Source organism: Tenrec ecaudatus, chromosome 4, assembly GCF_050624435.1.
Source record: "Tenrec ecaudatus isolate mTenEca1 chromosome 4, mTenEca1.hap1, whole genome shotgun sequence".
In the NCBI taxonomy this organism is placed as follows: domain Eukaryota; kingdom Metazoa; phylum Chordata; class Mammalia; order Afrosoricida; family Tenrecidae; genus Tenrec; species Tenrec ecaudatus.
In genome coordinates this window covers 197206917-197223922 of record NC_134533.1, presented here as the reverse complement: position 1 = coordinate 197223922, position 17006 = coordinate 197206917, and the positions used below count along the sequence as shown (strand labels likewise).

Here is a 17006-nt window from a genome sequence, read left to right as displayed (position 1 = left end):
CAAGGGCCCATCAGACCTTTCGGTAACTCCCTAGGGTCAGGGATTGGAAAAAGCTCCCCAGTTTGTGAGAGACCGAATTGGAGTAGCCAACTGAGTTCTCCGGAGAAATTCCAATCTGCAGGTGAGTGCTGTGTGTACATGCAAGTTCTGCTCAGCGGGATTCCAGGTATCTGAACCTGTTTGGTGTGCAGGCCACCCCATTGCGCCTATTCTGACTCATAGCAACCCTCCAGGGCAGGGTAGAACTGCCCCTGTGGGGTTCGGAGAGTGTCACTCTTGACAAGAGAAGAAAGCCTCCTCTTATGCCTGAGGAACTCCTCGTGGTTCCAAACGGCAGACCTTGTGGTTAGCAGCCCCAGCACAGAACCACGGCACCCCGGGGCCACACAATTACGACGACAGTGGTTATAGTGGAGCCCAATCCAGGATGTTTCAGCGAACAGCTATGTTCTGTACGGTGTTCGAAGCAGTGGCTTCTTCAGAAGCAAGTCGCCAGATCTTTCTTCCAAGGTGTCTCTGGGGAAGGTCTGCCGTCTCCTTTTCCTTGGCAGCTGAGTGTTCACCTTTTTACTCTACCCAAGGACTCTCTTTTAATCTAAACTCGGGCTCATTTCACAGACTCTAGGGAGCGTTAAGCCAGCTTTTCAGAAGGACCAACTGCTCCTTGGGAGAAAGCTAGGGCTTTGTATTCCGGGAAAGAGTTACAGTCTTGGATATCCATAGGGGCAGTTCTACCCTGTCCTGGAGGGTGGCCAGGAGTCAGGATCACCTGGATGGCAGGGCGTCACAGACTTTTAAGAAACCCTGCTGGCTTAGCGGGTGACTCTTGGACTGCTAACTGAAAGGCCAGCCCGCCTGTTGGCTTTGATTTCCTGGTGAAGCTTTACTTGCTGCAGTTTCACTGTCCCACGGGATGTCTATCACTCGACTTGGAGGGCAGGGAGGCGCAGATGGGCTCTGCTCCCTTTGTAGTCCACTGTTAGCCATCGGGAACCCCAGCTGGCTGAGAATGCACTGTCTACATCTTAGAACTAGGTGCTCCCGTGGCAAGACCCCCTGAAGCTCCATTCTACAAGGCTGGATGCACAGGAGCAGGCCTCCTTTATGTATCTCTGGACCCCTGGCGCCGGGCATCCAGCCTGGCAGGTTTTCACATAAATAAGCATCTAGCCCACCAATTGGTACCAAGTAAAAAAAAAAAAAAAAAGGCTGGGCTTTGTCAGAAAACAGGGATCACTGCCTGCAGTAAAGGATCCCTTGCATGTGAAGCTGACCTGGCTGGGGTAAGATGAAAGAGGAATTGCTCATTTCCGCATATTAACAGACCAGAGGAGGCAGGTTTGGGGCCAGGGGACACTCGAGGAGAAATTTAACCTTAATGGCAAACTGTACACATTAAGGTAGAGCAAACCATTTCTTGCCTCGGCTTTATTTAACATCTCCGAAAGCGCATGAACACGCATCGAAGGCACCAGCAACATGAGGGAAAGAGGATGGGGGCGGAGCACGAAAGCGAAACGGGACTCTGGTGGCGCTGTGGGCTAAGCGTTGGGCTGCTGCTAACCACGAGTTTGGAGTTTCGAGCCCATCGGCTGCTCTTTGTTCCCGTGATTCTTTAAAGCTCCTTGGGGCCGTTCTAATAAGGGCTACCCTATAGGGTGGCTGTGAGCCGGCAGTGGGTGTGGGTTTAGGGGTTATTGCAGCTCCAGGGCTTGGAAACCAGGGGGTGGGAAAGGGGGGGGGGTCACCGGGCCCGTGCAGCTCCAAGCATCACCGTCCACACGTCCCGAGGGCCGCCGTGCGCATACCTTTCGCGGTCCGCGGCAGAGGAGCGGCTGCCCCAGAGGCACAGGCAGAGGCCCGGGCTTCAACGCGCGGGCAGCCGCGCCTGAGGAAGTCCGGAAGCGCCGCCCGCCAGCTCTGTTTAGCCGCGTCGTCAGGGAGACCGCGCGGGGCATGCCGGGAAGTCGGGGCGGGGCGTCCCGCGGCCTGTCACTCGGAGGGCCGCGTTCGCGGAGGCCAGGGGGCGGGAGGGCACGTCCGCCTGGCGTCCTCAGCACACAGTTGCCATGTTGAGGGGCCCTCCCCAACTTTCTTTGGTGACTTCTTGCCTCTGAGCCCCGAAATCCCTTTTCCGGCAATCTGGAGCCCAGGGAACCGCGCTCCCTGGGAAGCGGGTTCCCGCGTGACGTCATGCTCGGACTTCCGGTTCGTGGAAGCGTTCTCGCAGGTCAGCGCTCGCAGTCTTCTCCCGGGCTCCCCTCCCCTGGTCCCGGCCTGGGGTTGGTCCAGGCAGAAGTGGCGGATTGTGAGGGTTGGGGTGGTCCCTGAATGTGACTGGCAGGGAGATGCGTGGGGGGGGGGGGGTTGGGGGTGAAGAGGTTGTCTCCACAGCATGCCGACGCTAAACGAAAATTAGCCGGCCATGCTACAAATGAAGGGGCTTGAAAGAAATCGGGCACACATTCGAAGCCTATGGGGGAGACCCAACGCTGGGCAGGCACACCAGAAACCAGCAACACTGTCATAAATGCGACATCCAGTACCCTTAACCCCTGCCCCAAGGGGATGTAAGAAGGGATAGAAAGCAGAAACGGAGGGAAGGATTTTACTCTTAGTTCTACACCCCCTCTTTTGGTTTTGAGACTCTTACTACCTCCTTTCCGGCCATTTCCACGTGCTTTTTCTGGCTCCGCAGAAGGCCGGTTTGGGTCTCAAACTCTCACTCTAGTGCAACTCCACCCCACCCACCCACCCCATAGCGTGTACTATCTGAGACTGTATCAACTGGAGCTTCCAGTTTTCCCTTATAAAAGCTACTTGGACTTATGAAAGTGCTTCTGCTGCAGGAATTCCTTCAGCGCTGAGAAGCAAGAACGGAAGAACCATCCCCCAAACCTAACCGTGGAGGCCTGATTTTGAGGACTTGGGTTTGGGGGGGGGGGCTTCAAAAGGCTGCAGAAACATTCCATTACCCTTCCATTCCAATTGTGCGGGGACTTTTTGAGACCTGGTCTATATACCTTTCCCCTATTCGGTATGCATTTGTTGAGCAACTTTGAGCAAGGTGCCCTAACTGGTTTTTGGTGAATGGCTACAGTCCGCTTGCAGGACAGACTTGTAAAGGATGCGGAGGTAGAGAAAGGACTGGAACTTGGGTGAAGTGAGTTGGGTGCAAGATATAAAGGGATGCCCAAACTCAATGTAATGGTGTATTCTTAAAAATCAAAATTATGCACACACACAAAGATCAGAGTTGATGCAAACGGCACAGCTTTTATTGAAGACAGGCTCCGTAACGGGTGTGCTTATTGGAGCCTGAAACCAAAGAAGTCCAGACGCCCTCCGTATCCCCACGTCTGCTGATCCAACTGTGGATCAAAAATGAAGGAAAAACACAAATACGTGGTCAAAGCAATCCCTCATAGCCCAAACCCAAACTCACTGCCATCAAGTGGCTTCTGACTCTTCACACCCTTAAATGGCAGACAAGAACTGCTCCTGCGGGTTTCAGAGACCTACTCTAGAAGGGGTTAGAGAGCCTCATCTTTCCTAAGAGGGAACATGAAGTGCTATTGACATTGGATTACACATAAGTAATCTAGAGATCATTGAAAGTTAACAGAAAGATGTACCTACGGTATATAAGAATACTCTGCCATTTTCTATAAGGGATTTGAACATTATTGGATTTTAGTGTTCGTGTGGGCCCTGGAACCAATTCCCATGAATACCAAGGGACGAGTGTAATCAGTTACACTGATCCCTGGGTGGTGCAAATGGCTAATACCCTTGGATTCTAACCAAACCTGTGGCAAGATTGGAGGTTCTAGTCCACCAGTAAATATCTCCAAAGAAAGGCGTGGCAATCCTGTTCCCCCAAATCAGCCTGTCAAGAAAGCCTAGCTCAACTCTGACGTACTTGGGATTGCCAAGGATCAGAGGTGCTTCACAGCTTAACTGGATGGAGTCTGAATAAAATTATACTCATGGAGAAGAAGTGAGAGTTTTGCAGGTAACGCATCAAATAAACAGACAAGAAGATGAAAAGAGCCTTTGGGTGGGTGAAACTGGACCATTGAGTTCTTGGAGGCATGGAGCAGTAGTGTCCCCTTTAACTGGCAGAGCCCAGAAACTCACAGGCCTGAAATGCTCAGACTGATTTTCAATAACAAAGCAAAATAGAACCCTAATACTGGTCCTTCACTCTAGTTAACCGAAGGCCAATGTATCCCATGTTATTAAGCTATGGCTATTTTTACAGCCCCAGACTTTCTACTTTGACCCCACAAAATCAGTCTGTTAAAAGATATGACTACTCTTAACTCAGTATCAAAGCTAAGACTGTAGAAACAGTAAGCTGGTGTGTCACTGATGGACTTTGACTTGTTTCTTTTTTGAATTACCAATAATGAACCCCCTCCTCCTCCAGATATCAAAACTCAATGAAACCTTTGGATGTGTGCGTTGTACACCGGAAGAAAGCAGGAGAATGAAGAGGTGGCTCTAGCTGGTGCAGTCTGCGGATGTAGGTGAGCATTCTTAAATTCTGGCACTAAAGACGTTCTCGCTAAAGAACACTTTAGAGCTGGACTTTGTACTGGTGTAGTCTTGGTTCTTCCGCCAATGAAGTGTAAGTGGGACAGACGAGAATTTTTTAAATGTGGGTGATCTAGAATGGGAAATCCGATGGATCAAGTCTGGGACTCAGAAGAGATGTAGTGAGGTTTTTCACAGCCGTGAGGGGTGAGATTGGATTATTGGAAAAACTGTGGAGAGCTGCACACATACATCGTGGTTCAGTCAACTGCCGTTTTTGAGTTGGGCACCTCAGCTTCCAACTCTGGGGAAAATCCCTGGGGCAAGAGCTTCGGTTGCTATGCAACACCACTGCTTCCCTTGTTTACTAAGAAGGAGAATCCGTTTCCAGCTGGGCTTCATCGTGTTGGGTGGCCATTCCAGTTCACCCATTTTTTAAGAAATTCAGGTCGGGTGAAAAGCTAATAATTAAAAACAATTCAAAGGTACACCTGTGTGGATTTTGCTTCCTCTGTTAATGACTGAACGGGGAAGAAGTGGTTTGAAGCCCCGCTTTATGGTGAAGCTTCTTGAACTGTGACCTTCGACCTCCTATGGCATTGAGTAACTGGATTGAGGGGGTTTGGGGGAATGTGGCAATGGTAAAAGGTTTCCAAACGCCACGACCGAAGTGATTCAAAATCAACCGTGTAATGCATCCGAGGTGTTTGGGGAAGTGCTTGTTGATGCACGTGTTGCTGGTTTCTTAGGCAAAGTGATCTGGAGTTAAGGAGCCCGCTTTACCGCATCCGCTGTTTTCGTGGTGTTGGAGGCAATGGTGTCTGATGTCACTGACAATGTTTCGATTGTTTGCAACAGGGCCTTCTCCCGACTCTCCTCATGGGTGTCCGGGGGCTGATGAGCTTAGTGGACGATCACCGCAAGGAGTTCTTCACGGACTTGAAGTTGCGGGACACCAACATTATCATCGATGGCTATTCCCTTTTCCACTGGCTTTGCTTCAACTCGGGCCTGGAGCTCCGCTATGGCGGCGACTATGATTCGTTTGCAGAGGTGGCCCAGGAATTTTTTGCTTCCCTTCTTGCCTGTAATATCCGTCCCTACGTGATTCTGGACGGCGGGTGTGACATTTCGGATAAAAAGCTCGCGACTTTAAAGGACCGCCTGAGAAAGAAGATCGAATTAGCCCACGCGCTCTCCCTGGGCAGGGGTGGCTCCGTGTGCCCCTTGCTCCTCCGGGAGGTCTTCCTGCAGGTTCTGGCCAGGGCGCAGGTCCGCTTCGTACAGTGCTTTTCCGAGGCCGATCGGGACATCATGACGCTGGCGAACCACTGGAATTGCCCCGTGCTGTCGTCCGACAGCGACTTCTGCATCTTTGACCTGAAAGCTGGCTTTTGCCCGCTGAGCGGCTTTCAGTGGAGACACGTGGCCGCTGCGAGAGGCTCGCCACACCGCTACGTCCCCGCCTCGTGCTTCTCGGCGGACGCCTTCTGCCGCCACTTCGGCCACGCGAGCCGCGCGCTGCTGCCGCTCTTCGCCGTGCTCTGCGGGAACGACTACGCGCGCCCGCCCGGCGTGGACGCGATGCTCAGCCAGCTGCCGCCGCGCGTCCCCAAGGGGCGGAGGCACCAGCGGCTCTTGGCGCTCCTGCACTGGCTGTCCCGCTGGGCCGGCCCCGCGCAGGCGCTGCAGGACATCGTCCAGTGCCTCCCGGCGCGGGATCGAGAGCAGGTGCGGGCGCTGCTCGGCGGGGCCCTGCGGGACTACGAGCCGTCGCCCGCGAAGCTGCAGGACTTCTTCCAGCACGGCGCGGCCGTCTGCGCGGACGCCCCGGAGCTGGGCCTGCCCGGGTGGGTGCTCGCGGCCCTGGCGCGAGGCCAGCTCTCGCCTTTCATCAGCGACGCCCTCGTGCTGCGCCGGACCATGCTCCACCCGCAGGTGGAAAACATGCAGCGGCCCAGTGCCCACCGGACGTCCCAGCCCATCCGGCAGGCCATCTACGCGCTCCTGCTGAGCGCCGACCCTCACCTGCAGAGCAAGCCCTCAGGGGCGGCCCCGCTGGTCGCCGTTAGTGAAGTGGAGAGGATGCAGAAGGACATCAAGACATCCGTGGTTCACGCTGTGAGACTGCCGAAGGAGCAGTCGGATTTAGGCAAATTGACCGAGGTGAGCCCCATAACCGCGGAAAGTTAGGTGCAGGTTAGAATCCTGCGCCGCAAACCCCCTGTGGATTCCATGCCAACGCACTGCACCTGGTGGTCAATTTTCGGAGGAGCAGACCCACAGCCCCCACTCCAGGACGGATGGCTGTTGGGTAGGAACTGCCCACCTTTGAGGTAGTGGCTGAGCACTTTAACTGCTGGGCCACCACAGTTCCAGATCTAGAGCCTTGCTTACTTAGTTGCTTACAAACTGAGGGAGGTTTTGCTACCAGTTTAGGAACTTATAAAGAGTAGTTTTTATTTTAAATGTAAGTAGCTAATATTTCTAATTAAAAAAATGCATCATCCTTGTCACAAGCTTAATCACATCCAATGTTTAGCTATTCCACTTTGATGCGCTTTGTGCACTGAGGAGAGCATTTGGCAATGCTGACAGCCCCTGGTGTGTGTCAGGTGAACGTCTCTATTTTAAGCTGTCGCTCAGTCCCCGACTAGCCAGGTGCCACCAGGTGTTGAGAAATGTGCCAGGCTCTCTCCTCCTTCCAGAACCTGGAGAAGAAAGAAATTTCTCTCTGGCAGTTGTAGACCCTAGACCTACAACCTCTTTTCCTCTTAAAGTGGGAGCGTAAAGTCCTCTTGAAGGTGCCTTCTAAGGTGCCAGCTTGGTCTCTTGATAAGAGCCTGTGACCTGTAAGATCCTTCATGGTTCTGAGATGCTGGCCACGTCCTACATTACGTAAAAATATTTCACCAGAAGTCTGAATCAGACTGGTCCAGTGCTTAACGTTGATGCTATTTCAAGTGCACCACGGAGCGAGGTGTGCATTACTGCAAGCAAGCAGGGTGTAGCCCGGCCCACTGTTGGTGAGTCGCCCTGACCCATAGCGACCTGATAGACGGGACCTGCGACAGTAAATCTTCTCACGAGGAAGCAGCCTCGCCTTCCTCCTGTGACGCAGCTGGTGGGTTTGAGGCACCGACCTTTCAGGCAGCAGATACCGCATTCTCCAGCGCCACCACAAAACAAGGAGGGGGGTTAAGCACAGTGTTCTCTGGGAGAACTCAAAGGCAAACAGGCATTCAAGCTGTGGAGGGATGTGAAGCAGGACCCAAACCGGTCCCTTGCTGTGCCACACAGTCTTCCTTTTGAGGTGACAGAATGGCTGACTTCACAGAGAAGGTAAGCCCACTGCCAACCAGTCAGTTCTGACTCAGCAACGCTACAGGACAGGGTAGCACTGCCACCGTGGGTTTCTGAGCCCATTGTGACAGGAGTAGAAAGCCAAGTCTTTCTCCTGAGGGGCAACTGGTGGATTTGAACTGATTACCTTGCAGTTAGCGGCCCAATGCGTGACCGCTATGCCTTCAGAGTTCCTGTGGAGAAAGTAGAGCACACGGAAACAAGGAAGGGTGGGATTTCCAGGAGTATAGATGTTGGTGGCTCAGAGGTTCCTAGGTTTCCTGAGGTGTACACAGCATCAAACCTGGCCAGGGCCACGGCACTGGTGGTGTGAATTTGGCCACACACCCTGGCTTGTTTGATGTGCACAAACAAGTCAGATGCTCACCACACTCTATGGAGAGTCCAGAATGGCATGAGTAGAGGCTATATAGCTCGACTGGACAGGACAGGCACTCTGCCAGCAATATCAAATACTTAACTAATAGAAGTGCTTTGAGGGCGGCTGGTTTAGTTTCCACGGGAAGATGAGTTGGATGATGAGCGGCTCGGCGAGTCCCATTGGCACTCTCTTCCCACCAAGGGGAAAGCAAAGGTTTCCCCACAGTAACCGCCGGCTACTGGCTGTGTGTTTTCAGCTTCCATCTGACAAACGACAGTTGCTTCTGTTAGAAACCCTGAAGGTGAAGCGGACCACCCTGGACCCTGTCCCGGACTCGCTCCGGTTGCCCGTGGCTGTCAGTTGCTACTGGTTGCAGCACCCAGAGGTCCAGGCAAAGCTGCTTCATGTAGAGGCCTTACTACTGGGGATGCTGGTGGGGCCCCTGCATGCCATGATCGACAGCCCTGGTAGGTATCTGGGATTCCCAGGAGTGTACTTCGCCAGGTTCTGTCTTCCATGTCTATTTTCTGCTGCAGCGCATGCCCCAGGGGAACTCCCCTACCACCCCGTCAGGGCTTTGACCTGAATCAGGTGCTTCGCCCTGCCCTAATCCTTGTATAATTGCTTCATCTCACTAGTGCACTGCATGGGTGATTGTTGCATAACTGCTAAACCACATCAGCACCTCACTGCCAAACCATGGGAGGATCCCGGTCCCCACAAGGGAGACACAATTCCATCCATTACAGACCCCAAGACATATCAGGTTTTAAAATTCAAGTCTGAGAGTACCTGTCAGAGGGACTGTTGTGGGAGAGAAATAAAATGATTACAAGCCCTCCTGCTTCAAGTGCCCCTTGATTGGGACTGACAGGTGAGCCCGTGCTAATTGAAAAGTTAGAAAAACCCCACCCAACCCCAGAAGCATCTCAGCAGAAAGGCCTGGTGATATTTAAATGATCCAATTTTGAAAAATCAGCCATTGAAAACCCAATGGGGCAATTTCTCTGACACATGCAGAGCCACAACAGGTGGGAATCAACTTGACAACAGTTGGTGGGGTGTTTGCAGCCACTGAATAAACACCCACAAATCTCAGAGCACCAGCCTCTAGTCAGGCCGCGGCGTTTCTTTTCCTGGGGCCGTGGGCCCGCCCCAGGCAGGCTCTGTGCACTGCCCTTCACTCGTTGGTCCGTGGTGGGCCACCTTGGCAATACTTCGAGCTGATCCATGTGTCACTACTGCCACCTGCTCAAGCCAACCTGCAGGAGCGCATAGCTGAGCATACACTAAACACACACACACACTGCTGTGGAGTCAAGTCCAACTCCCAATCCTATAGGACAGGGCCAAACTGTCCACAGGCAGAAACTGGGTTTCCGGGACTCTCTACAGGAGTAGAAAGCTGCCTCTTGCTCCTGAACATGCACAGACAAATTTGTCTCCTTGACTCGCCCCTTGCCCTTTACCACCTGAAGGTGCCTGTCCCTCAACTTCTCTGAGTTATGCTTCTCATTGTCCTCCTATAAAATACAGACTGACGGGGTTATGCTCTGACCATTGCTGTCTCTTGCTTTCTTTTCATTCTTACTGCACCGTGCTATCGGGGTCTCCATGGCAGGAAGTTTAATGAAAAGGAACAGTACAGAGAACGGTACTTTTTTTCTTTTTAAAAAATCATTTATTGGAGGCTCGTACAATTCTTACCACAGTCCATACACACATCCATCGTGCCAAGCCCATTTGTTCATTTGTTGCCATCATCATTCAGAGAACGAAACTTAATGAGAATTGGTATTGTTCACGCAGTTAGGATTTGAAGAATGCTTAATTTGCATTTTTCTCAGAGGTAGGATGATATAGTTTATTGTTAGTTTATTTTGGAGACTCCAGATGTAAACGTGTTTAAGGTCCAGTAGTCAACTAGAGGAAATTATTTCAAGGGTGAAATGGATTATTTGGGTTCAGTAAAGTTGAAGAGATAAGTCTATACAAAAATTTAAACAAGCATGCTTCTTACTTTGGGGTTCAACTAATACAGAGCCCAAAGAGAAAAACATTTGGGTCTCGACAACAAATTTTCTCCTTAATGGAATTCGCCGTTGGATAACGTGAAGGAGAAAAAACAAACCCAAACGCAGCACCAGAGTTGAATCTGACTCCCATTTGGGTATATACTGCCCTCGGGTTGTTTCTTTATCCAGATACTGAAGATGAGGGGAGGAAAGGTGCCAAGACGCTGTATGGAGACCTGTACTCGGTGAAGGCGCGCACGCGGCTGAGCGGGAGGGTGGATTTAGACGCAGCCCATGTCTTCTGCCAGTGGCAGTCCTGCCTGCAGATGGCGCTGTATCTCAACCAGCTGCTGTCCTCCCCCTTCCCGGAGCCAGACCTGACTTGGTAAGCACCCGCTAAACCTGAGCTCAGGCCAACACACGCAAGAGCGAAAACTATTTGAAGCAAAGTTCCTTTGTTAGAACTAGCCTTGGGGTCGTTGATCTGGGGTCACCGTGCTAGCTGAGGCGCTAGGAAAGAGAAAATTTGTGATTTGTTTCTGTATTTCCAAAGTATGTGTCCATGATTTGATCCAGTAAGACACACACACACACACACATACACACACAGTAAGTTCCTTAGACTAAAACACACGAGGATGGGGAGCGGCCGTCGTTGACAGGATAGAGCTCATTCTCCAACTTCCTTCAGGTCTCTGTTCACCGTGACATCTTAAAGAGGCATTTTCTGACCACCCTATATGACACCCATAAGGTTCATCTCCACCTCCCACCCACCCACCCACCCACCCACCCTCAGCCACTCTAGTTCCCGTTACTTTGGGTTTTACAGGATTTCTCACCACCCGACTTGTTCCTCACTCAGTGCCTAGTTCATCCATTCATAGTGTTATTAAGTACCTACTCTGGCGAGGGGTAGTGAGCACACAGCATCTCCATTCTCATGTGGTTCCTTCCAGGGAGATGAGTGTTAGCTGGCCCTGGGAGCTTTATCCAGGCTGCCCGGTGTGCCAGGCAAGTCCGAAGGGAAAGGAAGCAGGTGACATGGTCCTGTGGTCACATTGAGGATGGAGTTTAAGCTGGGTAAAACAAAGCAAAACTGACTGCCATCGCATTGATGGTGACTCACAATGACCTTAGAGGACAGGGTAGAACTGCCTCCCTGGGGACTCTTAACTCCTTAAAGGAGTAAAAAGCCTCTTCTTTCTCCCGAGGATTGTGGCTGGTGGTGAACTGCTGGCCTTGAGGGTGGCAGCCCAAGGTGTAACCACTCTGCTCTCTGGACTGCTTATGCTGCGTCAGAAGTTAAAAAGGATAGTGGCAGAGGGCGTGCCTGTGAAAGAAGGGGTGGAATCAATGGGTTGTCCGTCCAAGTGATGGTCACACTAGGCGGTAAAAAAAAAAAGGATGGAGAGAGATTGAATCCCTGAGATCACCTAGTGTGTGTGTGTCTCTCCCCTGGAATGTAAGTTCTGTGAGGACAGGTGACCATCGACTGACCGTTTAGGCCCCAGGGCCTAGCATAGAGGCCTTAGCCTCACATGCTGAATGAATGAGTGCTGTCCAGACAGACAACATATGCTGACAGGATTTTAAATGTTTGGAGGTGAAACGTGTCCTTGCAGTATGGGCCTCACACTGAGATGGCCCTAGAGCCCTCTACTCAAGAGGGTTAGTTGACCTCTGACCTACAGATTCTTTATTTTTCTCTTTAGATCACCTCGGGTTTAGATCACCTGTGGGCAAACCAGTTAGCATTCACCATTTCACATGCAGAGCCAATAATTCATCTTTGTAATAAGAGCCTACCGAGTTATTTCCTTCAGGGAACAAACTGTCTTGAAATCATTTTTGATATAATTTGCAGAAGCCACGCGAGTTCTCTGTGTCTTTGCCTCTGTCATGTCTGCCACATTGGCGGTCGTTCCCCAGTGCCCTGAACCTAAGCTCTCGCCACACTCCTGTCTCCCTTTGACAGCTTGTATAACGGAAGCCTGGTGCACGGACTGTGCCAAGAGCTGCTGCCCTCAGCGTCAGCAGCCAGTCTGCTGAGCACATGTCCCGAAGCAAAGCGACTGTATGAACTTCTATTCCATGCCATGCAGCCGTACGCCCCACCCGAAGTCTTCCAACCGAAGAGTCGATCGCATTCCAAAAAGAAAAGGCAGAAGAAACTAGGTACCAGCCGGTCAAAGACCAGAGCAGGAACCGCCTCAAGTACTGGATGTTTGTATAAGGGGAGCAACCGATTTATGCTGCTAATGGATGAGAACTTGGAGGCTGTGGAGCCTGAGTAAGCTCAGTCTGCAATCAGATGTATCCTTCGTTGTGACTTAAAACCGTCCTGTTTACCTTGAATTGATCTTTGCTCTGGCACACACCAATTAGGAGACCAATGACATAAGAGGTCATCTTTTAAAACCCAGGGTATTTTATATTCATTTAATAAAGACAACTTGATTTACGTGACTTCTGGATCTCTTAAATATGTGTTTGAAAACATGGTCACACTCCTGTCCCATTTCAGTGAGAACGTTCTCTCACCTTTGAACCACATTATGTCCTGGAAGTACAAGTCGGGTTGTTACCATTTTGAAAATTGCACGCAGCCATGGACGATAGAAGCGAGGATATGAAACAGGAAGGAAACTGTTCTGAAGGGAGGGACTTAATGAATGCGGCCACAGCAGGTCTGATGAGCACTTTGGACAGAAGTGGAAGATGTAAGGGCCGAGAAGAAACAACATCATGGGCTGCTAGACATCTGGGAGGGAAGAGGAATCAGAAGAAATGAGAATCTGCCAGATATGTGCAGTAGACGCCAGCTCTTTTCACACTAATGTTCCGAACCCACTAATGAGACATGATACTCAGTGGGTCATAGCCGGGATTTTTTAATGAAAAAAAAAGTATACATGTAGCACGAAGACTATGTACAAAAAGTGTATTTCTTCCTGCAGCTTACAGCTCTGCTTTGGAACTCACCACGGGTACTAAAGAGATGAAACCCATAGATTTGGAAGGAGCAGACCAGTTCCAAATAAAATGGCGGAGGGGGCGGGGGGACACGGCAGGGAGCAGACCAGTTCCAAATAAAACGGCGGAGGGGGCGGGGGGGGGGGGGACACGGCAGGGAGCAGCGAGTGGAGTGACTGCAGACGTGGGCAACAGCTGAAGCGCTGCACGTGGACTCTCACCTTCATCCCACTTGTCTGCACACACACTCTGGGCCTCCTTCTCTCCGGCCCAGCGCCAGAGCCCAGCAGCGAAGACCCGAAGACTGAACGGCCTGAGGGACAGGTCCCTCCACTTCCTGGAAGAACCACACTTAGAGCCCGGCTGGCCGACACTTCTTTCTGCCAAAGGCCTTTGGCTCTTTACAACATCACTCGCAGGCCACACTGGTCAAAAGTTTCATTAATTCACCTCGAAGGTGATGCTAGGGAACCCTGGTGAGCTAGTGCTCAAGTGTTGGGCTGCGATCTGCATGGTCGGGAGTCCAGAACCACCAGCGGCTCCTCGGGAGAAAGGGCTTTCTACCTGTCACAGTTAGAGTCTTGGAAACCCACAGGGGATGGGTCGTAGGAGTCAGATGGCAGTGAAAGTGATGGTTGGACCTGCTACTCTGGTGAGATGTGTGAAGTTAGCTGGTCTCGATCATTTCTCGGGCCTTATGCGTGCGGCCCGAGGGCTGGGCGTTCCCCACCCCTGTCTTAGAGGATCAGCCAGTGGCGGCATCCACCTGTCATGGATTAACTGGCTTTAGTCGCCAAAATACAAACATGCAAAACCACCATCTTATTTGCTCCTGACATTTTCAACCCTCGAACTGGTCTGTACTTCAAATGAGAGTGCTTAAAATAAAGTCTCCTTATGTTAGGAGAGCTTGGTAATCGCTTGATTATCTCAATACTCTGTTCCCTGATGACCTCTGCGTGTGAGGCTAAGCTGGGCACTACAATACCAACGCAACCGCACAGTGAGTGTCCCATTCCCTTGTTAATCTCCAACCCACCCTTGGAAAGCAGCCATTGTGGTGGCAAATCCTTGGTTTGCTAGGGAACTGGAGAGTGGGGGCTACAGCTTCATCAAGTCAGCTGAATATGATCAGTCATCTTTTTTCTCCTTCCGCAGAATCTTTCGACCCAAAGGGTCTTCCTTTAGCTGACTTCAAAAGTCAAGACTCCCTTCCCTAGCCTCTTTCACGTGAGCCTCTGTCCTGAAATGATCAGCCCTGCAAGAGTTTAAATCTCAACACTCCCATTTGACCTCACCCTCCCTCCAGAGGGTCAGAGGCCGCAGGCACTTTATCGGGAACCAGAGGAGTTGCCCAAGGAAAGAGTGGCATGATTTAGAGAGGACATCAGAAGAATTTGGGGGCCGGGCTTGAGCGGGGCTTTATGCACCAGGCATGCCACTCGGATTGGTGCAGAGGACACAGGAAGTACCTGTATAGAAGCACAACCTTACACCCCCGCGTTCTGCTGCTGGTGTTTCCCGTCACTCTTCATCCACTCGCTAATACCGCTGGTTCGGGCTAGGTATCAGCAAGCGAAACTTCACCTGAGGCTTTGGGAGTGCAAGGCTTCAGCTGGTAACTTAAATGCTGCGCCCTGATTGACAGGCTAAACTCCACCCTTATCTTCATACAGATGCCTTGTTGGCACCAAAAAACCCAACGGTCACAGGGACGATGAAATTAGACTTGAAGTTTATTTGTAAAATCCCCTTTTAAGGCACCCACATCATGAAACGTTACTCTACACAGCCTGTAAAAATACTCATTGGTCATTATCAGAAAGAGACTTCAAATGGCCAGCAAGGAGGATAGCTCTACGGCCGCTCTTCTTTCACAACTGAAGAAGGACTTATTCGTGCATAAAAGCAAATAAACTAATACATGCCCCAGTTACCCCACTCGGAACAGGACCATAAGAGGTCAGATTAGCATCTGACCAGTAGGCACCCTGGTGAGGTGAAGTGAGGCGGCCCACATTGAGTTGACCAGAACCCGACCAGATGGAGCTTTTCGAGCCTGTAAATTGGTGCATATGGCTGCCAACTTTATGGATGGCCTGCCCTGATCTCACTGTCCTTATGGATCCAGGCTCACAAGGTCCCAACTGTAATAAAGATGCTTTACGTCAAAGAATATGATTGTCTCTTCAGAGCACTGGGTGATGTAAGGGGGCAAAATGGGGCAAAATACCGAAAATGAGGAGGATAAAGGCATGAAGTGGCTGGCTTACAAGCTTTCATAGGGGGGAGAATATCGTCATAGGAATATTTTCATAGGATTATGGTATAGGTGTTCACCTACGTCTAGGATATTTTTGTTTTGTTCCCTTATAGGATGTTGTGTTTAAATAAAGGTGGCACATATTGAATTGAATGCATTTAGTTTTATCCTGTTAGGTACAGATAAGGTTTTATTATTTTGTTGAAAAATTAGATATGGCTAAAGAGTTGTGTAGAAGTGTCAAGTTGACAAGGGGTGGTTGTCAGCAGAAATACGAACGAGAGAATATGAGAGAGAACTTTATCTCAAAGAGCAATTGTACATTAAGAAAACATCCCAGCCCAGTCCAGGTCAAGTCCATAGGTCCAGTATTCCCCATATGTTGATACTCGTCCCTAATTCCTCTTTAGACTCATGCAGCCATGCAATGACGCCCAATGCAGGAAGATCACTCACAGGCCAGTGGGTGGAAAGTCTTGTGGATCCAGCGGTGGTGCAAGCATCTCCATATGGCTCCTCCAGCTCCAGGGCTCTGGCTCTACCAGTGTAGCTCCATGTGGCTTGTCAACAGGAAAGTCTCCCTGGGAGTCTCACCTCCAGAGAGCTCTTTATGTCCTTTGCACCTCCAAACGAGGTCATCCAGCTGCAACCTGATTGACAGGCTAGACCTCACCCCTTCATAAATTGACAAGATTATGTAACTGCCACATCCTCTAAGGATTACATAGTACCCTGAAGCAGTTGAAAACCACCAGCTGCTCCTCAGGAGAAAGTTGAGGTGTTTTATCCCCAGGCTTGAAACCCTACAGGGGCAGTCCTGTCCTGTCCTGTCCTGTAGGGTCGCTATGAGAATGAACTAGATGGTGGTGAGCTTGGCTGGTTGCTGGTTTTAGCCTTCAGTGACTTAGCAGTGCCTGGTACTGAAAACATGCAACAAATTTATTTTAGTAAATCATTTTATTGGGGGTTCTTACAGCTCTTATCACAAGCCATCATTCAATTGTATTAAGCATACTTGTGCATATATGTTGCCATCATAATTTCCAAAACATTTTCTTTTTACTTGAGCCCTTGGTCTCAGCTCCTCTTTTTACCCCTCCCTCCCCCACTCTTTCGCCCTCATGAACCCTTGATAATTTATAAATTATTTTTATTTTCATATTTTACACCGCAGCCATTTACCTGTGGAAAACAAGACCCATGAAAGTGACCAGAGAAGAAGTTAGAGATTGCCGAAGAGAGCTGCCCAGGTACTGTGAGACCAGTGGCCCAAGCCAAAGGCAGAAGGCTGCCCAAGCAGAGGAAGCCAGCAAAGGCCTATACGGCTAAGACGGGCAAGAAGGCCAGGGGCGAGCTAAGAACACACTGTAGGAATTTCAGCAGAGTTATCAGACTACGGAAGCCATGGAAGCATGAACAGGTGGCCAAGCTCCAACTCAGAAACTCACAAAATCCCAGGGGGTGGTGGAGGTGTGGAGGGTCGTGGGGT

At 50.7% G+C, this 17006-nt stretch overlaps 1 protein-coding gene across 3 annotated transcripts; it reads left to right on the top strand.

Moving 5' to 3' along the window:
* Positions 1-1984: 1984 nt before the first annotated feature.
* On the top strand, positions 1985-17006 carry ASTE1 (asteroid structure-specific endonuclease 1). 3 transcript variants are annotated; one of them, XM_075547214.1, is made up of 6 exons: positions 1985-2230; positions 4433-4532; positions 5398-6705; positions 8520-8730; positions 10468-10663; positions 16692-17006. In XM_075547214.1, exons 3-6 carry the CDS (start codon positions 5419-5421, stop codon positions 16741-16743), a joined length of 1746 nt encoding a protein of 581 aa, XP_075403329.1. In that variant the 5' UTR covers positions 1985-2230; positions 4433-4532; positions 5398-5418; the 3' UTR covers positions 16744-17006. The 3 variants fall into 3 exon arrangements, with proteins under 3 accessions (XP_075403329.1, XP_075403328.1, XP_075403330.1); XM_075547213.1 differs by lacking the exon at positions 16692-17006 and adding an exon at positions 12257-13216; XM_075547215.1 differs by lacking the exon at positions 16692-17006 and adding an exon at positions 11994-12246.